This window comes from Zonotrichia albicollis, chromosome 33 (assembly GCF_047830755.1).
Source record: "Zonotrichia albicollis isolate bZonAlb1 chromosome 33, bZonAlb1.hap1, whole genome shotgun sequence".
Lineage (NCBI taxonomy): Eukaryota > Metazoa > Chordata > Aves > Passeriformes > Passerellidae > Zonotrichia > Zonotrichia albicollis.
Genome location: NC_133851.1, coordinates 2,035,809 through 2,059,772, shown reverse-complemented (window position 1 = coordinate 2,059,772; position 23,964 = coordinate 2,035,809). Strand labels below are relative to the sequence as shown.

The 23,964-nt window shown below is 55.8% G+C and overlaps 2 protein-coding genes and 1 long non-coding RNA gene across 5 annotated transcripts; 2 read left to right on the top strand and 1 right to left on the bottom strand.

Moving 5' to 3' along the window:
- The first annotated feature begins 224 nt into the window (after positions 1–224).
- MYO1A (myosin IA) lies at positions 225–19,248 on the top strand. 2 transcript variants are annotated; one of them, XM_074530908.1, is made up of 31 exons: positions 226–489; positions 791–887; positions 1,458–1,601; positions 2,675–2,790; positions 2,953–3,047; positions 3,924–4,028; positions 4,122–4,168; positions 5,026–5,089; positions 6,367–6,465; positions 6,563–6,666; positions 7,495–7,642; positions 8,279–8,397; positions 9,317–9,403; positions 9,487–9,552; positions 9,665–9,769; positions 10,019–10,081; positions 10,653–10,853; positions 12,007–12,233; positions 13,487–13,687; positions 14,593–14,686; positions 14,776–14,925; positions 15,022–15,090; positions 15,345–15,431; positions 15,674–15,748; positions 15,831–15,965; positions 16,061–16,167; positions 16,235–16,367; positions 17,201–17,353; positions 17,424–17,551; positions 17,921–18,785; positions 18,896–19,248. In XM_074530908.1, the coding sequence occupies exons 3-30, from the start codon at positions 1,479–1,481 to the stop codon at positions 18,042–18,044; spliced, it is 3,225 nt and encodes a 1,074-aa protein (XP_074387009.1). In that variant the 5' UTR covers positions 226–489; positions 791–887; positions 1,458–1,478; the 3' UTR covers positions 18,045–18,785; positions 18,896–19,248. The 2 variants fall into 2 exon arrangements, with proteins under 2 accessions (XP_074387010.1, XP_074387009.1); XM_074530909.1 differs by lacking the exon at positions 15,345–15,431 and having other exon boundaries at positions 225–489.
- Positions 13,667–16,867, bottom strand: LOC141726255 (uncharacterized). Its single transcript, XR_012577569.1, has 4 exons — positions 16,014–16,867; positions 15,843–15,917; positions 13,943–15,684; positions 13,667–13,866 (listed from the first exon to the last, which is right to left on the bottom strand). It is a non-coding gene; the product is annotated as an uncharacterized LOC141726255 (long non-coding RNA).
- A 2,600-nt stretch (positions 19,249–21,848) lies between the features above and the next one.
- On the top strand, positions 21,849–23,489 carry TAC3 (tachykinin precursor 3). Of its 2 annotated transcripts, none has more exons than XM_074530931.1 (5): positions 21,849–22,019; positions 22,611–22,816; positions 22,902–23,001; positions 23,077–23,100; positions 23,173–23,489. In XM_074530931.1, exons 2-5 carry the CDS (start codon positions 22,721–22,723, stop codon positions 23,298–23,300), a joined length of 348 nt encoding a protein of 115 aa, XP_074387032.1. In that variant the 5' UTR covers positions 21,849–22,019; positions 22,611–22,720; the 3' UTR covers positions 23,301–23,489. The 2 variants fall into 2 exon arrangements, with proteins under 2 accessions (XP_074387032.1, XP_074387031.1); XM_074530930.1 differs by having other exon boundaries at positions 21,885–22,019; positions 22,629–22,816.
- Positions 23,490–23,964: the final 475 nt, after the last annotated feature.

The window sequence follows — 23,964 nt, the reverse complement described above, 5'->3', positions numbered from 1 at the left end:
GTGTGTGGGGACACAACAACTGCTGGGTGACACATTCCGTGGTGGGGACCAGGTGTTCTCCTTGGGGCCAGGTGTTCTCCTTGGAGCAGCCCTGAGCATTCCCGGTTCTCCAGCCCCAACTGCTCCTGGTTCTCCATCCCCAGCTGTTCCTGCTTCTCCTGCCCTGTACCTTGCCCCTGTTTCCCTCAGCCCAGCAGAGGAAGCTCCCTTTGTTTGCTCGGCTCCAGGATTTTCCCTTCTTGTTCCTGCTCTCAGCTGCCGAGTAGGGAAGGTGGAGCCGGGACTCCCGGCAGCACTCCTGAGGCTGATCCCCACTTCGTGCCTCAGTTTCCCCACCTGGGAGCTCTGGGGGAGGGCCCTGCGGTCTCCCCCTCCCCTCCGTGGGCCGGACCGGGGCCAGCACCGGGCGCTGGGCTGGGCTGAGCCCCGCCGGTTCCGGGGCAGCCCCAGCTGAAGCCGCTCCAGCAGCTCCTGCTCTGTGACCGGGAGGTGAGTTGGGGACCCAGGCAGCAGATGAAGCCCCCAGACCCCCCAATCCTCAGCGGGATGGGGGTACCCTGACCCCATAACCCCCATCCCACGGGGAGTGGGGACCTGGTGGCTTTGGGACCCTCGGGGTGAGCCCAGCGCTGCCCTGGAGCTTGGGGGGGCTCTTTGGCTCCCACCCTGCTAACCTTGGGGTCTCATCCTGGAGGGTTTTGCCATCTCTAGAGGGTATTGGGATCACCTCCCATCACCTTTTTTTGCCTCATCTTTCCCCACCTTCTCCTCATTTGTGAACTTTCCCCAGGGCATTGATAAGCAGGGCTGGGTTTACAGCCCTGCTCCCCAGCTGTAAACTGGGGGTGAAGGTCACCCCAGGAACGTGACTGCGCTGTCACAGACAGGTGAGAGATGGGGAGAAGCAGCTCCTGGGGTTCCCCTCTTGGGGGGCTTGGGGTCCTCTCCCCGCCCCGGCTTCCCCCTGCCAGGAAGGAGGGAGGAAGTGGAGGCTGAATTAATAATCCTGCCCCAAGAATAGGATCCAGGTGGCCGCATTTCCTGCCCGGGTCCCGCTTCCCCCCAGCATCCGGCTGCCCCCAGCCCCACCACGGGCTCCTGGGCACCAGGACACCCCAACAAGGTGCCCCCCATGCTTTTTGTGGGTGTGTGGCTGCCTTGTCCCCCATCCCCGGGGCTGGGGAGAGCAGCTGAGGAGCTTGTGGGACATTTTGGGGAAGGGGCTGCGTGTCTGTGGGTGCAGACCCTCCATCCCCTGTGCTGTGTCCTGGTGCCCCAGCCCCACCACGGGCTCCTGGGCACCAGGACACCCCAGCAAGGTGCCCCCCATGGGTGTGTGGCTGCCTTGTTCCCCATCCCCAGGGCTGGGGAGAGCAGCTGAGGAGCTGGGGGGGTGTTTTGGGGAAGGGGCTGCGTGTCTGTGGGTGCAGACCCTCATCTCCCGTGTTGTGTCCCAGCTGCCCCGGAGCTGCCCGGCAATGGAAGGCTCCTCCTCGATGCTGGACGCCGAGGCTGTGGCGGATCTGGTGCTGCTGGACCCGCTGACAGAGGAGTCGCTGGTCCAGACGCTGCAGGAGCGATTCCGGCGGCGAGACATCTACGTGGGCAGCGGGACCGGGGGGGGACAGGGGCTGCTGGGGTGGGAGTGGGATATGGGGAATGGGGTGTGGGGTGGGATATGGGATATGACATATGGGGTATGGGATGGGATATGGGATATGACATATGGGGTATGGGATGGGATATGGGATGTGGGGAATGGGATGGGGATTGGCAGGGCTGCAGGGTCTGGGATGGAGATTGGGATATGGGGTATGGGGTGTGGGATATAGGATATGGGATAGGGATTGGCAGGGCTGCAGGGTGTGGGATGGGGATTGGGATATGGGGGTATGGGGTGTGGGATATAGGATATGGGATGGGGATTGGCAGGGCTGCAGGGTGTGGGATGGGGATTGGGATATGGGATTGGGAATGGGATATGGGGTCTGTGATGAGGATTGGGATGGGGAATGGGATATGGGATAGGGATTGGCAGGGCTGCAGGGTCTAGGATGGGATATGGGATATAGGATTGGGATATGGGGTGTGGAATATGGGATGGAGATTGGGAGGGCTGCAGGGTGTGAGATGGGGAGTGAGATATGGGGTATGGGATGGGGATTGGAATGGGGAATGACATATGGGGTATTGGATGGGGATTGGGATATGGAGTATGGGATGGGAAGGGGATATGGGGTCTGTGATGAGGATTGGGATGGGGAATGGGATATGGGATAGGGATTGGCAGGGCTACAGGGTCTAGGATGGGATATGGGATAGGGATTGGCAGGGCTGCAGGGTCTGGGATGGGGAAGGGGATATGGGATATGGGAAATGGGATATGGGGTGTGGAATATGGGATGGAGATTGGGAGGGCTGCAGGGTCTGAGATGGGGAGCGAGATATGGGGTATGGGATGGGGATTGGAATGGGGAATGACATATGGGGTGTTGGATGGGGATTGGGAAAGCTGCAGAATCTGGGATGGGGATTGGGATATGGAGTATGGGATGGGAAGGGGATATGGGGTCTGAGGTGGGGATTGGCATGGCTGCAGGGTCTGGGATGAAGACAAGGATCTGGGATGGGAAGCACCAGGATCTCCCAGCCCCTGATCCCTGCTGTCCCACAGACCTACATTGGGAATGTGGTGATCTCGGTGAACCCGTACCAGTCCCTGCCCATCTACACCCCGGAGAAGGTGGAGGAATATCGCAACTGCAGCTTCTTCGCCGTGAAACCCCACATGTGAGCGAGCCCGGGCCGGCTGGCGGTGCCCTCAGCCCCCTGGATTGTGCCAAGGGCATCGCTCCGGGGCGATCCCAAAAGAATCCGCTTGGGGCAACACCACAGCCACAACGGGGGCGTTTCCAGGTGGTTCCAACCCCTTCCAACCCCTCTTGCCCGCAGCTATGCCATCGCTGACGATGCCTATCGCTCTCTGCGGGACCGGGACAGGGATCAGTGCATCCTCATCACCGGCGAGAGCGGCGCTGGCAAGACAGGTACAGCCGGGGGTGCCGGGGGGCTCAGGGCACTGTGAGGGGCACAGCAGCACCCACCACCCCACCCCAATATCCCCCACAGTCGCAGACATCTTTTTATGAAAATCCTTTCTCAGGATGAGGGATGTGGGGGCTAGAGCACAGAGGGAATGGGGATGGAGATATGGGGGATATGGGGATGGGGATGGGAGGATCCTTTCTTAGGATTTTTCCTTCTGAGAAGCTGAGAGGCCTCAGAAGCAAAATGTAAACATTGATTATCTGCTGCTGTGGGATGCAACAGGTGGATCTGTGATTGGTCTCATGTGGTTGTTTCTAATTAATGGCCAATCACAGTCAATGATTATCTGCTGCTGTTCAGACCCCTCCAAACACCACCACATTTGGTGACCCCAAGTGATGAAAAATTCCACACATCCCCACGTGGGGATGAAGGGGACGGGGCTCAGGGTGACCCCCTGTCATGGATATATTTGATGAAAAATCCTTTCCTTAGAATTTCTCCTCCTGAGAAGCTGAGAGGCCTCAGGAACAAAATGTAAACATTGATTATCTGCTGCTGTGGGATGCAACAGGGGAATCTGTGATTGGTCTCGTGTGGATGTTTGGAATTAGTGACCAGTCACAGCAGAGCTGCTTCTCTCTCTCTGTCCGAGCCACAGACCTTTATTTTCATTCCTTTCTGTTCTCAGCTTAGCTAAGCCTTCTGAGATGAACCTTTTCCTTCTATTCTTTTTAGTATAGTTTTCTTGTAACATATATATATATATCATAAAATAATAAATCAAGCCTTCTGAACATGGAGCCAACATTTTCATCTCTTCCCTCACCTGCAAACCCCTGTGACCACTGTCACACCCCACCCCTCTCTGGCAGAGGCCAGCAAGCTGGTGATGTCCTACGTGGCGGCCGTGAGCAGCAAAGGGGAGGAGGTGAACAAGGTGAAGGAGCAGCTGCTGCAGTCCAACCCTGTGCTGGAGGGTGAGTGCAGCACATCCTGAGCTCCTCCTCGGGCATCCCAGGGCTTGGGGGTGTCCCTCTGGAGCACCTCGTAACCTTCCTCCTCTCCTGCAGCCTTTGGGAATGCCAAAACTGTCCGGAATGACAACTCCTCCCGATTTGTGAGTGAGCTGGGGAGGGGGATTGGACCCTGCTGGGGCTGTGTGGGTTCTGGTGGGGCTGGGAGAACAGAGGGGATGGGAATGGGGATGTGGGGATGGGGAGTTGTGGGGATGGGAGGATGGGGACATGTGGGGATGGGGATGTGGGGATGAGGGGGTGTGGGGATGTGTGGGGATATGGGGATGTAGGGATGTGGAGATGTGGGAATGGGGATGTGGGGATGAGGGGGTGTGGGGATGTGGGGATGGGAATGTGGAGATGTGGGGGATGTGGGGATGGGGGGATATGAGGGATATGGGGATGGGGGTGTGGAGAATGTGGGCTAGAGATGGGGATATGGGGATGTGAGGATGGGGGATATGGGGATGGGAATGAGGGGATATGAGGATGTAGGGATGTGGAGATGTGGGGATGTGGGGATGGGGATGTGGGGATGTGGATGTGGGGATGGGGATGTGGGGATGAGGGGGTGTGGAGATGTGGGGATGGGGATGTGGGGATGGGGATGTGGGGATGGGAATGAGGGGATATGGGGATGTAGGGATGTGGGGATGGGGGGATGGGGACCTGTGGGGATGGGGATGTGGGGATGGGGGGATATGAGGGATATGGGGATGGGGGTGTGGAGAATGTGGGCTAGAAATGTGGATATGGGGATGGGAATGAGGGGATATGGGGATGTAGGGATGTGGAGATGTGGGGATGGGGATGTGGGGATGAGGGGGTGTGGGCATGTGGATGTGGGGATGTGGGGATGTAGGGATGTGGGGATGTGGGGATGGGAATGTGGGGATGTGGGTAGTGGAGCTTCCAGTCCCACCAGGACCCCCCTCCCTGACCCAGCCCCTTCCCCCAGGGCAAGTACATGGACATCGAGTTCGACTTCAAAGGGGAGCCCCTGGGAGGGGTCATCAGCAACTGTGAGTACCCACCAACCATCCAAGGGGTTCCACTCAACCCCAGTGATTGGGAAATCAATTTGTAGAAAATTCTCCACACCTGACAGAAAGTTCTGTCATCTCTGTACAAACCTTGAGATAAAAAATACTGATTTAGGCATCCCGTAGAATAAGACAGATGTTGCTGAGAGAGGAGTAGAACTAAAATCAAATTTCAAAAGGTAGCCTTGCAAAAAGGGCTGTATGAAGCTTTGCAAAATTCAGACAATTTGTGAAACACATTATTTATAATTAGAGTTATAATAATTTACATTTGGAATACATTATTTATATAATAATGAATGTACAATAAATAATAAAGAATACATTTATATAATTATTTATATCATATATTGGCCAAATTGTTTATATTATTGGTTCTGTTATTATATAAATAATGTATTATATAAATGCATTATTTATATAATAAATATTTTTATAATAAGTAATAAGTGATGTATTTATATAATTATTTACATAATATTTTTATTTATGATTATTTAAATTTGGAATACATTATTTATATAATAATAAATATATAGTTATAGTAAATAATAAGTAATATATTTATATAATTATTTATAGTGTATATATTATTTATAATTATTCATATTTTGAATACTATTTATATAATAATAAATATATATTTATAATAAGTAATAAGTGATGTATTTATATAATTATTTACATAATATATTTTTTATTTATGATTATTTAAATTTGGAATACATTATTTATATAATAATAAATATATAGTTATAATAAATAATAAGTAATATATTTATATAATTATTTATATTATATATGTTATTTATAATTATTCATATTTTGAATACACTATTTATATAATAATAAATATATATTTATAATAAGTAGTAAGTGATGTATTTATATAATTGTTTAGATAATATATATTTTATTTATGATTATTTACATTTGGAATACATTATTTCTATAATAATAAAAATATAGTTATAGTAAATAATAAGTAATATATTTATAGTGTATATATTATTTATAATTATTCATATTTTGAATACACTATTTATATAATAATAAATATGTATTTATAATAAGTAATGTATTTATATAATTATTTATATAATATTTATTTTATTTATAGTTATTTATATTTTGACTTCATTATTTATATAATAAATTATAATATTATAAATTCTAATAACTACATTATTTATATAATAAATTATTCATATAATAAATCACAACATGATTTAACCCACCCTGACCCCTCCCTGCAGACCTGCTGGAGAAATCCCGCATTGTCCGGCACGTGAAGGGCGAGAGGAACTTCCACATCTTCTACCAGCTCCTGGCTGGGGCTTCACCACAGCTGCTCCGTAGGTCCAGACCCACAGTGTGGGGGATTTGGAGGTGGAACAGGAGCTGGGGAGGACCAGGGCTGAACTTCCACCTCCTCTCCCCTCCCTCCACCAGAGCAGCTGAAGCTGCGCCAGGACTGTGGGCACTACGGGTACCTGGACCGCGAGGGCTCCAGCCTGCCTGGCATGGATGATGCAGCCAACTTCCACGCTATGCAGGTACCCACGGGAAGATAGAACCTCCCCCAAAAAAAAATCCTGGAGCCCATCTGTGCTGGCTTAGGGCAAATTTGGGAGAAAACCTTCAAAAGGGGCCCCTCCAGAAAGCAAACACACACAGCCCCTCTGCCCAATCAGTTTGGGGAAGATTCGTTAGAAAGAACCTGTTTATTTAACAGGCAAAGCACCCCCCAGCACACCAAATGAACAATATTGGATGACACTACTCTGAAAAAAATGACAAATTCAGAAAGTCTCTCTTGGGGGTGGTCACTCTGTTATCAGTCCATCCTGTGCTGGGGCAGCTGCTGCAGCCACAGGGTGCAAATTCTTGGTGTTTCCCAGGTCCCAGTCTGAAGCAGGTTCAAGTTGGTCCAAAAAAGGGAAAGGGAAACAGTCCAGGGAAAATTTGGACTGCTTAGCTAAACTAACGAATGAGCAGAAGCAAAAAGCAAGAGCAAAGCAAAAAGCAAAAGCAGCACTATGTACTGCCCCATCTCTGAGGTCCACGAGTGGGGGAGCAGGCTGATAACAAAACCAAAACCAAAACAAAACATTCACTCTTCAGAGCCAGTTTTGAAGGCACAGAACATAAAATCCAGCATAAACAGAACACAGGAATGGGGATACAAGCATCATAACATTACCCTAGGACACCTGTCCGTGGGAGGAGCAGGCTGATAACACAACCAAAACCAAAACATTCACTCTGAAGAGTGAAGGCACAGAACATGAAATCCAGCATAAACAGAACACAGGAATGGGGATACAAGCATCCTATCACCCTAGGACACCAGCCCATCCCCTGATCTTTGTGTGCATCCCCAGGATGCCATGAGGATCATCGGCTTCTCGCCCACGGAGGTGACAGAGCTGCTGCAGGTGACGGCCGTGGTGCTCAAACTGGGCAACGTCCAGCTGAGCAGCAGCTTCCAGGCCAGCGGGATGGAGGCCTGCAGCATCAGCGAGCCCCAGGGTAGGGAAGAGGGATAAGGATGGGAATATTGGGGTGGGGAGAGCCCCTCAGTAAATGAGCCTTGCTTGGTCGTATCCTATGCAAGCTGTTACAGCTCCAGAGCTCAGTCCCCGAGGGGACTGGGTGCCAGAAGCCAGCTCGCTCTCAGACCAAGGCCGCGGGTCAGCCCCTAGCAAGCAGGGAATATTCAGCTCTTAGTGATCAGGCAGCTCTTGTGATTTCAGCTTTGCTTGCTAGGTAGCTTTTCCCTTGGCCTAAGGCTCCAGCAGACGGTAGAGAGAGGAGAAGCAGAGGACGCTGGCTGTTCTACGAGTATGGCTTTATTGTAGGGGTCTGTGAAGGGTCTCAGCTCTTCTTCTTCCGAGTTAGTAGGGGTACAGTATGCTACTTTTATACCCTTGGCCTGGATCCAATCCTGACCAATGGCAAAGGTGTTAGGGTGACCATAAGTGACCAATAGTAGGGTTTAACACAATATTGCCTTACATGGCTATAGGGATAAGGTACAAGGCGGATGTCCCTGGAGACAGGAAACTTCTTTGCCGCTATGTCAGCATTCTATTCTCCAAGGGGCCCTGGCTAAACCTGAGGGGTTTACTACACCTCAGCTCTGGGAAACGCTGTCTCCTCACACAGAGCTGCATGAGATCTGCGAGCTGATCGGGCTGGAGCCCGGCACGCTGGAGAGGGCGTTGTGCTCGCGCACGGTGAAGGCGCGGGATGAGACGGTGCTCACCACCCTCACTGTCCCCCAGGTGAGCAGGAGCACCCCCACTTGTGGGGCTTGTGATATCTCAGGGCTTTAGCTGGTCAGGGTTACCCCAAAATACGTTAGAGAGTCTCTTTTCCCAGCCCGGTGCTTGAAGGAGTCAGAACTCTTCAGTTCTTGGTCTCAAAGTTGTTTATTGTATCTTATTTATAAAATTCTTTCTTTTGTCCAGCTGAGGTTTGCTTAGCAAGACAGTGAGAGGCACTCTGCCCACCTTTTTATACTAAAAACTACATGTACAATATTTACAATTACTTCCCAATACCTATCACCTATGTTAGACAGTGAGCTTCTACTCTAAACCAATCTAAAAGTGCCACCATCACAGCAGAAGGTGGAGGCCAAGGAGAAGAAGGAGAAGCCCAGATTCCTCCATCTTGCCTCCTGAACCCCCATTCTAAATCCCCAAAATTCTACATTTTCACCCCGTGATTAATTCACTGTCATTCTACTCAAACTCTTGTTGCTTGTAACTCCTCACACAAAGCTGGTGATTGTTTCCAGCCCTTGGGGTGGTGTTAGTTTTTTATACTAAAAACTACCTGTACTTTATTTACAATAATTTTCCAATACCTATCACCTATGTTAGTTTCTCTCTATTCTAAACCGATCCAAAAGTGCCACTGTCACAGCAGAAGATGGAGACCAAGAAGGAGAAGGAGGACAGGACATGCCCAGATTCCTCCATCTTGCCTCTTGAACCCCCATTCTAAATCCCCAAAATTCTACATTTTCAGACCCTGATCGCCCGGCTCAGAGTCGAGATTGCGCGTGGCTTTTTCCAAATTTATACTTTGACAATTTAATAGATGCCCTTAATTATTAAATTGGATGATGCATTTAGAACAGGCTGATGCCTGGCAGCCCACCATGAGCCAGGACCAGCCCCTCTCCCCTCTCCCCAGGGTTACTACGGCCGGGACGCGCTGGCCAAGAACATCTACAGCCGCCTCTTTGACTGGCTGGTGAAGAGGATCAATGCCAGCATCCAGGTGAGATCCAGAGGATCCTGGAGCCCCAGAAGGAGCTTGGACCCTCACCCCAAACAGGGCTCAAAACCTCGTTGTGTCCCCAGGTGAAGTCGGACAAGCAGAGGAAGGTGATGGGCGTCCTGGACATTTACGGCTTTGAGATCTTCCAGGTGAGTGAAGGACCCACCAGACCCCATTCAGGAGGTTGGGAACAGCGTTTGAGACACAGGGCAGGAATGGGAGCTCGGAAAGCAGCTGCCATCAAGGATCCTTCTCTCTCAGGACAACGGCTTTGAGCAGTTCATCATCAACTACTGCAACGAGAAGCTGCAGCAGATCTTCATCCTGATGACGCTGAAGGAGGAGCAGGAGGAATACGTGCGAGAGGTACCTCCAGCCCTTCCCAGAGCACGGCCCCGAGGAGATTCAGCCTCCCTGGGATGGGGAAGTGCTGGAGACAGCTCTGCTGCACTTCCCTGCCTCTCCCTGCTCCCTGCTGAGAGCACATTCAATGGCAGGAAGGGATTTGGGATCCTCAATCCCGTGGCCGGACGTCCGGTTCCTGCCCCACACCAGCTGTGGTGTCCGTGGGGCAGGGTCCGGTTATTCCTGTGTCTGACCCACATCTCCTCTCAGGGCATCCAGTGGACCCCAGTGGAGTTTTTTGACAACAGCATCATCTGCAACTTGATTGAGAACGTGAGTTGTCCACTCAGTGCTGGGATCTTCGGGTTCCAGCTCCTCCCACAGCCCAAACTGGGATCCACTGGGGCTGGTTTAATTAAAATAATTAAATTTAATTACATTTAATTAAAATTTAATTAATCCGTCAAACTGGGATTAATTTGGGCTGGTTTGGGGTGACACCTTGATTGAGAACATGAGTTGCCCACCCAGTGCTGGAATTTTGGGGTTCCAGCTCCTCCCACAGCCCAAAGTGGGATCCACTGGGGCTGGTTTAATTAAAATAATTAAATTTAATTAAATTTAAATTAATCCCCCAAACTGGGATTAATTTGGGCTGGTTTGGGGTGACACCTTGATTGAGAACATGAGTTGCCCACCCAGTGCTGGGATCTTGGGGTTCCAGCTCCCACCACAGCCCAAACTGGGATTCTTGATTGAAAATGTGAGTTGTCCACCCAGTGCTGGGATCTTGGGGATCCAGCTCCCCTCCACAGCCCAAACTGGGATCAATTTGGGCTGGTTTGTGGTGACACCATCCATCATGGTGACACCATCCATCATGGTGACACCACCCATCGCACAGAACACCACGGGGATCCTGGCCATGCTGGATGAGGAGTGCCTGAGGCCCGGCGTGGTCAACGAGGACACGTTCCTCACCAAACTCAACCAGCTCCTGGCCACACACAAGCACTACGAGAGCAAGGAGACGCAGAACGCCCGGCGTGTCACCGACGCCAGCCTGCCGCCGCGCTGCTTCCGCATCCACCACTACGCCGGCAAGGTCTGGCTGTGCCTGATCCTCTGCCCTGGGCCACGCTCCTCTTCCCAGAGCCCTGATCCTCTTCCCAGAGCCCTGATCCTCTTCCCAGTGCTCCAGTCATCATCCCAGAGCCCTGATCCTCTTCCCAGTGCCACGCTTCTCTTCCCAGCGCCCCAATCCTCTTCCCAGCTCCGCGCTCCTTTTCCCAGTGCTCCAAGCACCCTGATCCTCTTCACAGAGCCCTGATCCTCTTCCCAGCACCCTGATCCTCTTCCCAGTGCTCCAGTCATCATCCCAGAGCCCTGATGCTTTTCCCAGCACCCTGATCCTCTTCCCAGAGCCCTGATGCTTTTCCCAGAATCTTGATCCTCTTCCCAGTGCCACACTTCTCTTCCCAGTGCCCCAATCCTCTTCCCAGCTCCACGCTCCTTTTCCCAGTGCTCCAAGCACCCTGATCCTCTTCCCAGAACTCTGATCCTCTTCCCAGCACCCCAATCCTCGTCCCTGCACCTTGATCCTCTTCCCAGAACTCTGATCCTCTTCCAGAACCCTGATCCTCTTCCCAGTGCTCCAGTCCTCTTCCCAGCACCCCAATTCTCATCCCAGCACCTTGGTCCTCTTCACAATGCCCCAGTTCTCCTTCCAGGGCCCTGGTCCTCTACCCAGCATCCCAGACCTTTTCTCAGTGCTCCAATCCTCTTCCCAGTGCCCTGGTTCTCTTCCCAGCACCCCAGACTTTTTCCCAGTGCCCTAATCCTCTTCCCAGCACCCCAACCCTCTTCCCAGTGCCCCAGTCCTCTTCCCAGTGCCCTGGTTCTCTTCCCAGCATCCCAGACCTTTTCTCAGTGGCCCAATCCTCTTCCCAGCATCCCAAATCTTTTCTCAGTGCCCTGGTTCTCTTCCCAGCGTCCGAAATCTTTTCTCAGTGCCCTGGTTCTCTTCCCAGCATCCCAGACCTTTTCTCAGTGGCCCAATCTTCTTCCAGGCACCTCAGTTCTCTTCTCAGCACCCCAATCCTCTTCTCAGCACCCCAAATCTCTTCCCAGCACCTTGCTCCTCTTCCCAGTGCCTCAGTTTCCCTTCCCAGCCTCACGCAGGAGATGTGGGAGGATGTGGGAGCAGGCTGGAGGTGCCCCCCTCCCTGCCCAGGTGCTGACCCCACCGCCCTCCCCAGGTGACCTACAACGTGACGGGCTTCATCGAGAAGAACAACGACCTCCTCTTCCGTGACCTCTCTCAGGCCATGTGGGCGGCCCAGCACGCTCTGCTGCGCTCGCTCTTCCCCGAGGGGGACCCCCAAAAAGTCTCCCTCAAGCTGCCCCCCACTGCAGGCTTCCAGTTCAAGTCATCCGTGGCGATGCTGATGAAGAACCTCTACTCCAAAAACCCCAACTACATCAGGTACCAGCCCCTGTGGTGTTTTCAGAGTTTCCCAGATTGAGGAGGAGTGGTTGAATTTGATTCCGTGTTCTTAGGAGGCTAATTTATTCTTTTATATTAATGTAATATATAATATATAATATATAATATATAATATATAATATATAATATATAATATATAATATATAATATATAATATATAATATATAATATATAATATATAATATATATGCCAGGGGGGTCTCTGACCAGTGAGGCAGTGAAATTTTCTGAATACACTGAATATTATATTATATTATATTATATTATATTATATTATATTATATTATATTATATTATATTATATTATATTATATTATATTATATTATATTAATTATATAATATATAATATATCATATCATACTATGTCATATTATACTATATTATATTATGCTATACTAAAACTATATTGTACTACTAGTAGTATTTATCATCCTTGATTCACTACGGTCAAAGACAACCAGTACAACAATTTCCTGGACCCTGTTTGTGAAGGCAAAGATATTTATGAGATTTTTATTAAGATTTTAGAGTGGGTCCTCACTGGTTGATGTTCTGTCTGCTGATCAATGTATCTCTGTCAGTGTCAGGGTTGCATTGACTTTGAATCTTCATATTTGAGTAATTTTTAAAAGAAAATGAGAGAATCTGACACAGACATTGAGAATACTGAGTTGTAAGAATAGAGAAAGAATACAGACTGAAGGCTTAACAAGATAATAATGAAAAACTCATGACTCCTTCCAGAGTCTCAACACACTTGGATGGTGATTGGCCATTAATTAAAAACAATTCACATGAAAGCAATCAAAAATGACCAGTTGGTAAACAATTGCCAACCCACATTTCGGAGCAGCAAAACGCAGGAGAAGCAAATCAGATAATTACAGTTTTCATTTTTCTCTGAGGCTTCTCAGCTTCCCAACAGAAGAAACCCTGGCAAAGGAATTCCAGAGCAGCAAAACACAGGAGAAGCAAATCAGATAATTACAGTTTTCATTTTTCTCTGAGGCTCCTCAGCTTCCCAGCAGAAGAAACCCTGGCAAAGGAATTCCAGAGCAGCAAAACACAGGAGAAGCAAATCAGATAATTACAGTTTTCATTTTTCTCTGAGGCTCCTCAGCTTCCCAGCAGAAGAAACCCTGGCAAAGGGATTTTTCAGAAAACACGACCATGGCAAAGAGACCCCTGGGGATGACTCTGGCACCCCCAAACCACCAACTGTGCTCCGCAGGTGCATCAAACCCAACGACACCAAGTCAGCCATGGTGTTCACGCCGGAGCTGGTGCTGGCCCAGGTGCGCTACCTGGGGCTGCTGGAGAACGTGCGGGTGCGGCGCGCGGGCTACGCCTTCCGCCAGCTCTACGGGCCCTTCCTGCAGCGCTACAAGATGCTCAACGCCCAAACGTGGCCCCGTTGGGACCGTGGGGACAGGTGAGGGGGCTGGCACCGCCTGGGAGGGTCAGGGGGCTGCCAAGGCGGGGGTCTGACCAGGGAGACAGTGATATTTTCTGAATACATTGGAATTTTCTCATTTTGATTTAGGCGAAATGTACATTTTTGAGTTGAGTCTGGGGTTGGAAAACAGAGCTATTGAGCCTGCCAGGAAAAACCTAGGCTCAGAGAAACTGCTTCAGTGAGAGACAGAGATAAGGGAAGACAGAAGGTGATAAAGACAGAGAGGTTGACCGAGGCTCAGAGAAACTGCTTCAGTGAAAGACAGAGATGAGGGGAGGGAGGCAGAAGGTGGTGATAGAGAGAGACAGAGACTGCTGTGAGAGCAGGTCAACCTGACCTAAGAATTCTTTCTGCTAAAGAAGAACTAGCAGCCAATGTCACGTGAAATTCTTAAAAATGAATATGCATGAACCTGTTGTGAAGTTGTATGTGTCTGAGAGGGGGATAAAAAGGGACCTGAAGTTCCCAGAAGGATAAAAAGGGACCTGAAGCCACCAGAAGTACACATGTCATTTTAAAAGAACGATTCCCACATGCGTGTTATAAACATACCGGCTTTACAACTTTCGCAAAAGTTGTGGAGTTTTGATCATCTCCACAAAACACAGGTACCAGCACCGTGGTGCCCATCTTGTCCCTTTCACAACCTATTGTGAAATTGTATGCATATGTATTTGAGAAGGAGATAAAAAGGGACGTGAAGTCCCCAGAAGTACGCATGTAATTTTAACAGAACGATTCCCACATGCGTCCAGCACTGTAATGAACATACAACTTCCACAAAAGTTGTGGAGTTTTGATTATCTCCGTAAAACTTCACAAAAGTTGTGGAGTTTTGATTATCTCCACAAAACACCAACCCCAACTGTGCCCTGATGCAGGGAGGGCACCGAGGTGCTGCTGGCAGGTCTGGAGTTCCCCGCCGAGGAGCTGGCGTTTGGTCACACCAAAATCTTCATCCGCTCGCCGCGCACGGTGAGTTTGGGAATGGGGGAGTCCAGAGGGATCTAAACTCATCCTGGGAGGTCCTGGGGCTGCTCACTGCTTGCCGTGGTTGTGCCCAGCTCTTCGACCTGGAGCGGCGGCGCCAGGAGCGCGTGGCCGAGCTCGCCACCCTCATCCAGAAGATGTTCCGGGGCTGGCGGTGCCGGACCCAGTACCAGCTGATGCGCAAGAGCCAGATCCTCATCTCTGCCTGGTTCCGTGGCCACAGGGTGAGCATAGGGCAGGTCCTGGCCATGCTTCCCCTGCCCATCCCTCTCCTCCTGGCTCTCCAAGCCCACCCCACTCATCCTCGTGTTTCCCCGCAGCAAAAGAACCAGTACAAGCAGATGAAGCGTTCAGTACTGATCCTCCAGGCTTATGCACGGGGCTGGAAGGTGAGAGCTGGGCAGCCCCAGGGCCACCAAGGGGCTGGCCTGGTGTGGGGGAGCAGGGTGGGTGGGCACAGGGGCTCTGCGTGCCCCACGCTGGCACCAGGAGCTCCGTGCGTGCCACGGTGGGACCAGATTCACCCTCATCTCCTCTCCCCGTCTTTCCTCCTTCTCTCCTCCTTCTCCACCTGCCTCTCCCTCGCTCTCCATGTCTGTGTTGGTGTCTCCCCCTGGGGCTCCCTGGGCTCTCACCCCCGCAGTCTCGCCGGCTCCTCCGGGAGCTGAAGTCCCAGTGCCGACGCCACGCGGCCGCCACCACCATCGCTGCTCACTGGAGAGGGTACCAGGTAACGGGGCCACGCGCCCTCAGGCCGCTCTGTCCTACTGTCCGTGCCGTCTGTCTGTCTGCCCACCCTGTCGGGCTGGAGACTCTGTCCTCTCCACTGGGGCCAAACACGGATGGGGGGTGTGGGGGACATGGGGGATGTGGGGGACATGGGGGATGTAGGGAACAGGGGGGACATGTGGGACCCTTTGTGGGGCTGGTGATGATGTCCTGGTGTCCTCACCGCTGGCGCTGTCCCCACAGGCACGCAAGACCTACAGGAAATATTTCCGTTCCAGCGCCAGCACCTGCCTGGCCAACTTCATCTACCGGCGCCTGGTGAGTGGGGCTGGGGCAGAGGGGACCCCGCTGCCAACCCAGCCCCCTGCCCTCCCCTGACCCTGGCACGTTGTCACCCCAGGTGCAGAAGTACCTGGTGGGGCTGGCAAAGAACCTCCCGCCACTGTCGGTGACCGACCGGACCTGGCCCCCGGCGCCCTACAGGTTCCTGGATGGCACCAACCAGGAGCTGAAGAACATCTTCTACCACTGGAAGGTGGGAGATGGGGAGAATTCCAGGTGGGCTTTGGGTGTGCCAGCTCACCTGAGAGAGGTTTTTGGTGGCATCAAATCATCCCCTTCCCTCGGCAGTGCAAGAAGTACCGTGACCAGCTGTCGGCGTCGCGGCGGGCGCAGCTGCAGGCCAGGCTCTGCGCCAGCGAGCTCTTCAAGGACAAGAAGACCCTCTACCCCAAAAGGTGCCAGGGCAGGGGGCTGGGGGTGCAGGGGGGCTCAGGGCAGTGGTGCTGATGGCCTCGTCCCCAGCCTGCAGCAGCCGTTCCGCGGGGAGTACCTGGGGCTGAAGCAGAACCCCAAGTACCAGAAGCTGCACGCGGTGGCCAAGGACAAGCTGGTGATGGCTGACAGCGTGAGGAAGGTGAACAGGGCCAGTGGCAAGGTGAGAGCTGCTTTGGGTTCGTGCTCTGGGCAGTGGGAGGGCACGCGGGGACACTGTGACCCCGGTTCTTGGTGACCCCCTGTCCACAACAACCACCTGCCCACACTGACCCCCTGCCAGCCACGCTGACCCCTTGCTCTTGGTGACCCAATACCCATGCTGACCCCCTGCCCACAATGACCCCCTGACCACACTGACCCCCTGACCACACTGACCACTTCCCCACACTGACCCCCTGACCACCTGCTCATACTGACCCCTGCTCTTGGTGACCCCCTGTCCACAATGACAACCTGCCCACACTGAGCCCCTGCCCATGTTGACCCCCTGCTCGTGGTGACCCCCTGCCCATGCTGACCACCTGCCCACACTGACCCCCAGTTCTTGGTGACCACCTGCTCATGCTGACCTCCTGCTCTTGGTTACCCCCTTCCCACATTGACCCCCTGCCCACAATGACCCCCTGACCACACTGACCATCTGCCCATGCTGACCCCTGCCCACGCTGAGCCCCTGCCCATGTTCAGCCCCTGTTCTTGGTGACCCCCTGCCCACACTCATCCCCTGCCCACTCTGACCCCCGCCCATGCTGACCCCCCCTGCCCACATTGACCCCCTGCCCACTCTGACCCCCGCCCATGCTGACCCCCCCTGCCCACATTGACCCCCTGCCCACACTGACCACGTGCCCACACTGACCCCCCTGCCCACATTGACCCCCTGCCCACTCTGACCCCCGCCCATGCTGACCCCCCCTGCCCACACTGACCACGTGCCCACGCTGACCACCCTGCCCACTCTGACCCCCTCCCCACGCTGACCCCCACCCACAGACAGTCCCACGCCTGCTGCTCCTCACCACCGAGCACCTGGTCCTGGCTGACCCCAAGGCTGCCCAGCCCAAGACCGTGCTCAGCCTCAGTGACATCCGTGGCGTCTCCGTCACCCGCTTCTCTGACGGCTTCCTGGCCCTGCACCTCAAGGAGGTATCTGGGGAGGGGGGTCCTGGGGGCTCAGGGGGTCCCCAGCAGGGCTGACCCTCCGTTTGCCCCACAGGTCTCCACAGTGGGGGCCAAAGGTGACTTCCTGCTGGTCAGTGACCACCTCATCGAGCTGGTGACCCGCCTGTACCAGACCTTCGAGGCCACCACGGGGCAAGCGCTGCCCCTGCACATCACTGACAGGTGTGGGCAGGGCTTTGGTGGGCGTGGTTACAGTGGGTGTGGTCACAGTGGGTGGAGTCTAAAGGGCAGGACTACAATGGGTGGGGCAGGGCTGGGGGCACTGAGGGCGTGGCTTCAGTGGGTGTGGTTGATGTGGGTGTGGGCACTGGAGGGTGGGGCTGCAGTGGGTGGGGTTATTGTGGGTGGGACAGGGCAGTGCCCAGGGTGGGATTGAGGTGGGTGGAGCCTCCAAGGGTGGGGCACCATGTGAGTGACGTGATTGGCTGCAGCAGGAAGTGGCAGCTCATTGGGCAATGAGGGGATGGGTGTGGGCGTGTCCCCCTCCCACCTCTCCATCCTGATTCCTCCCTTCCATCCTCCCCCTTCCAGGTTCTCCACACGCTTCCCGAAGGGCGACGTGTCCATCACCGTGGTGGAGTCCCCCAAGGCCAGCACCAACGGCCCTGTCTGCAAGAAAAAGGGCAGCAACAAGATGGAGGTCCTGGTGTACTGAGGGGACCCTCACAGGACCCCCACCCTCACACTGACACCCTGACACCCCCCTTGTGTCATCCCCCACCCCTGTGAGTGCTGGCAGCACCCGGGCGTTGCTCCAACCCCATTAAAACGATGCTGAGGTGTCGGTGCCAGGGTGGTGTCCCCTCATTTTGGGGTGGGACCTCAGGGGACAATGCCCAAGCTGTGGAGGGCACAGCCCAGCCTGGTGATGCAGCCCCTCATCCTGGCCTCCCGCTTTCCTGACTTTTCCTGATTCCTGATTGCAGCCAGCGCTCAGCTTGTGGTGATTGGAGAGGCTCCAAATTGTGGCCACTTTTCCCATCAAGTGGCTCACAGGCTCGAGCTGCCTCAGAGGCAATTTCTTGGCGGCCGTGGGTGGCTGCATGTGAGGTCCCTGTCATACTCCTGCCTGCTCTGGATGTCCCTGTGCCCCTGCCCAGGGTCCCCCCACCCTGCTGCAGGACACCCTGGCTGGGTGCTGGAGCTGCATTTAGGGACCAGGAGCATGGAGAATGGGATAGAGGGAAGTAACGCACAGCCCCAGTGATGCTGCAGGACCCGCAGGACCTCCATCAGTTCTGCACCCCCCAGGACCCCCATCAGGATCCCCATCAGTCCTGCAGTGCCCAGGACTCTCTGGACCCCCACCAATCCTGCAGCTCTCAGGATCTGTGGGACCCTTCCAGTCCTCCAGCCCCCAGAACCCTCAGGACCCCATCAGCCCTGCAGCCCCCAGGTTCTTCAGGAGCTCCATCAGGCCTTCAACCCCCCAGGACCCATGGGACCCCCCCAGAACCCTCCAGGCCCCTGAACCCTCAGGACTCCCACCACTCCTGCAGCCCCCAGGTCCTTCAGAGGCTCCATCAGCACGACAACCCCCCAGGACCTGCAGACCCCCTGTCAGTCCCCCAGAACCGTCAGGACCCCATCAGCCCTGCAGCCCCCAGCTCCTTCAGAGGCTCCATCAGGCCTTCAACCCCCCCAGGACCCATGGGACCCTCACAGGCCCCAGGACCTGCAGACCCCCTTCCAGTCCTCCAGCCCCCAGAACCGTCAGGACCCCATCAGCCCTGCAGCCCCCACATCCTTCAGGAGCTCCATCCCATGGAGAGCCCTCAGGACCCCATCAGCCCTGCAGCCCCCAGGTTCTTCAGGAGCTCCATCAGGCCTTCAACCCCCCAGGACCCATGGGACCCCCCGCAGAACCCTCCAGGCCCCTGAACCCTCAGGACTCCCACCACTCCTGCAGCCCCCAGGTCCTTCAGGACCTCCATCAGTCCTTCAACCCCCCCAGGATCCATGGAACCCCCCCAGCCCCCAGAACCCTCCAGATCCCCATCAATCCTCCAGTCCCTGAACCCTCAGGACTCCCACCACTCCTGCAGCCCCTAGAATACCACATCCTTCATGACAGGGTCTCCCCCCCTTTTCTGCCTTCCCCCCCCTGCACTCATCAAGCTCTTGACGAGGGTTTTTATCCTGTCCCCACACATCACCCGCGTTACCTCGGGGAGCTGCCAACTCCCCGTCACGTCACCATCAGCACCAGCTCCCAGGTGGGCCCTGGAGCAGCTCCCGCACGTTGGCGGGGCACGTGCGTGTGCACGGTGGTGGCACTTTTGGTGGCCTGGCCGTGTCCCAGCACCGAGGGCTCCCCCGCTCTGTCACGTCCCAGCACCAGGGACCTTCCCCCTCGCCGTAAACAAGCCCGGGGCAGCGCGGCTCTTCACAGCTGCGTCGCACTTGGCATCTCACAAGTAGGTGTTATTAATTAATTAGGCCGTCTCTGGCCAGGCTCCGGTTTAATTAACGTTGCCGGCACTGCAGATGCTGCCCTGCCCCGGGCTGTGTTGCCACGTGAGTTGTTTTCCCGAGGGGCTGCCGCAGCCACCGGAGCAGTCACCGCTGCTTGTTGCTCGGGATGGAGTCCTTGGATGTCATTTTTGGCCCAGTCCTTCCCTCTTTCCTGCTTTTCCCCAAATTTTCCTCCCCATCTTCCACCTTGGCACATTGTGGCATGAGAGAGGGCAGGCTGGGTGTGCTGCAATGGGGCATGATGTGAGTGTGAGGGCACACCTGTGCTCGTGTGTGCAGATGAACACGTGTGTGGGAGCCTGGCCAATCCCCTTTCACCCCCGAGACCCCCAAATCCTGTCTGCACCACCCAGAATCTGAGCGGGACCACTCCTCCATGCGTGTCCCCACACATGCCAACAGACACACGGTGACATCCCCACAATGAGGGGCTGGGGGCTGCGTGGGCATGGTCATGGTGGGCACGGTGTCCATGTGCTGACCCCTCATCCCGGGCTTCCTGCGTGGGCACAGTGCCCATGTGCTGACTCCCCACCGCAGGATGGGCATGGTGCCCATGTGCTGACCCCCACAACGAGGGGCTGGGGTGCCTGCGTGGGCACGGTGCCCGTGTGCTGACCCCCCATATTGGGGTTCCTGCGTGGGCACAGTGCCCATGTGCTGACTCCCCACCGCAGGGTGGGCACGGTGCCCATGTGCTGACTCCCCACCCCAGGGTGGGCATGGTGCCCATGTGCTGACCCCCACAACAAGGGGCTGGGGTGCCTGCGTGGGCACGGTGCCCGTGTGCTGACCCCTCACCCTGGGGTGCCCGCGTGGGCACGGTGCCCACCTCCCCACCCTGTGGAGAGCTTTGTGGACAGTTGGTTTGCTGAGAAAGGTCATATCTTAAGCTAGAAGGGGACAAGTTTAGGAGTCAGCAGTCAGTGTCCAATGACAGGCAAGGACATTGTGCCCTTGGTGCAACAACAGGATAGGGGAGAACATCTTTGGCAGAAATATGAAGAAAAGTTTCAATAAAATATCCACAAGAACGCAGAAGTAGGCGTAGTTGGCTGATAAGTAACTAACCAATAGTGAGCTCGCCTTTGCAATGTGTATGAGCCTCATTAACACCGATATAGAGATGTGTACCTATCAATAAAGTTGGAGATTTGCTGATCAATCATATTGCATGCTGCATTTCTCCCTCTGATCCCAACACCACCCCAGCATGGGCACGGTGCCCATGTGCTGACCCCCCATTCTGGGGTACCTGCATGGGCACAGTGCCCGTGTGCTGACCTCCAGTTCTGGGGTACCTGCATGGGCACGGTGCCATGTGCTGACCTCCAATTCTGGGGTACCTGCATGGGCACGTTGCCAGTGTGCTGGTCCCCCACTCTGGGGTGGGCACGATTGCCCATGTGCTGACCCCCCATCCCAGGGAGGGCACGGTGCCCGTGTGCTGACCTCTCATTGTGAGGTTCCTACATGGGCACAGTGCCCATGTGCTGACCCCCTATTCTGGGGTACCTGCATGAGCACAGTGCCCATGTGCTGACCCCCTATTCTGGGGTTCCTACATGGGCACGGTGCCCATGTGCTGACCCCCTATTCTGGGGTACCTGCATGGGCACGGTGCCCATGTGCTGACCCCCACCCCTGCGTGGGCACGGTGCCCGTGTGCTCATCCCCCACTCTGGGGTGGGCACAGTGCCCATGTGTTGACCCCTGATTTTGGGGTTCCTACATGGGCACGGTGCCCATGTGCTGACCCCCCACTCTGGGGTGCCTGCGTGGGCACGGTGCCCGTGTGCTGACCCCCACCCCTGCGTGGGCACGCGTGTGCCGCTGTGTGACTCCGTGTGTGCCATGAGTGCTGCGTGGGCGTGAAGCTGCAGGGTGGGGGTACCACCTCCCCCCGGCCCCCATTGGCAGCTCTCCTCTTGCCCACCCACGCCGTGCCATGGGCAGAGCCCCTTATTTAGCGCCGTGCAGCAGCTGCTGCCCCGGTATTTCATCTCCCGGCTGAGCCCGGGCCGGGGGAGCTGCCCACCATCGCTGCCCACCATCGCTGCCCACCGCCAGCGCTGCCCACCATCGCTGCCATCCGTCACCACGCCTCGAGAGGTCCCTTCTCCGAGGGTCCCTCATCTCTCGACTCCACCGGCAGGTCTGTGTCCCTGTGTCCCCCACAACCCTGGGGGCTTCCCGAGGCTCCCTGTGCCCTGTGCTCGCCCCGCTGGGGTTCGGGGAAGGCAGGAGGAGGAAGAGGAGGTTGGGAAAGCGCTGGGGAGGGCACAGGAAGGGGGAGAGATGGGGTGAGGGTGTTGTTTGAATTTGGGGAGGGTTTGGTGGGGGTTCTGGAAGCAAATCGAGCTGTGGGCAAGCATATGCGTGTCAGGGGATGCCAGCGTGCCAGGGAATGTGCCAGGGGATGCCAACGTGCCAGGGGATGCCAGCGTGCCAGGGAGCCTGTCAGGGGACCGGGTGAACGTGCAGGACGGAGCCCGAGCCGTGTCCGTGCCCCACCCTCGCGGTTGCACGGTTCGTGTGCGAGCGCACAACGGTGGCACCACGGCCACGAGCGGGGGGACACGAGCGGCCACAGCTGGGCCGTGTCCCCCCGCACGCCCCGTAACGGCCCCCCGGGGGTCCAAGGGACACCGGCATCCCGGGAAGCGGCGCGATCCCTCCTCCACACACCGGAGAGGGGGTCCCGCCGCCCCCGGTCCCCCCGTCTCCCGTCTCTTTCCCTCCCCAGAGCCCGCTTCGCTTCCAGACCCATCCCGGGCCGCCCTATCGAGGGTTCGCCGGCTCGGGACAGCCCCGGGAAGCTCCATCGCTGATCGCTGCCCCCGTGTCCCCCCGAGGATGAAGAACCGGCCGGTGCTGGCCGTGCTGCTGCTCCTGGCGCTGCCGCTCGCCCTCGCCCGCCGCGCCCCCGCCGCCCCGCCGGTCCCCGCTCCGGTACGGCCGTCGGGAGGGAAGCAATGGGCGGATCCCGGATCCCCGGGACCCCCCAGACCCCTTCCCACCTGCTTCATTCCCGCAGGGGATGCCCGGCCCGGAGCCGCTGCCGTGGAGCCCCCGCGGCAGCCCCGGGGCCGCCGCCGCCGCCGCCGCGCTGGAGCTGCTGCGGGAGGAAAGCGCCGGTGAGGGGCGGGAGGGCTCGGTTGGGAGGGTCTCGGTCCTCCCGGTGCTCACTCACCCATTTCGGTCTTTTCCAGGTCCCCCCGCGGCGCCGCAGAAGAGTAAGTCCCGCCCGGTGCCGGTGTCGGTGCCGGCGCCGGTACCGGTGCCGCTGACGGCCGGTCTCTCCGCAGGAGACATGCACGATTTCTTCGTGGGGCTCATGGGGAAACGAGCGGCGGGGCGGGGGAACGGCAGCCCGGCCCCCCGGTGCTCCCCGGGACCCCCCGCTCCCGGCGAGGCCCCGCTGCGGGCGGCGTGAGCGGCGGAACGAGCCCCGCACGGGGCCGTGCCCGGTGTCCCGGGGATGGTGGGACCGGAGCGTCCCGGCGCCCACGGAGCCGTCGGGAGAGCGGCGGTGCCGCCCCACGCGCGCGTGTCCGTGCACCTGTGTACACCCGGACGTGTCCCGTTATACACCCACCCGTGTCTGCGCGGGACACGCGCAAAATGCGGCTCCGTGTCTTGACTGCGCCTCCGGGACCCGCTCGGGACAGACCGGGGGACGGGGATGCGGGAATGAACCCGCCGGGATGGGGATGCGGGGACGGAGATACAGGGATGAGCCCACGGGACCACCGGGGCCGGGGTTCGTGGGCTCTTGGGCTACAGCGCCCTGTCCCTTCCCCACGGCAGCCCCCGTAACTGGAGAAGTGCCCGTGCCCGTGTCCCTTCCCGTGTCCGTGTGTCCGTGCCAGTGCCCGTGCCCGTGCCCGTCTCCATGTCCCTTCTTGTCCGTGCCAATGTGTAAATACCACACCAGTGTCCGTGTCCGTGTGTCCCTCCCCGTATCCGTGTCAATGTGTCCCACCCTGCGTCCGTGTCCGTGTGTCCCACACCGGTGTCCGTGTGTTCTTACCCATGTCCGTGTGTCCGTGTGTCTCTCCCCGTGTCCATGTGTCCCTCCCAGTGTCCGTGTGTCCCGC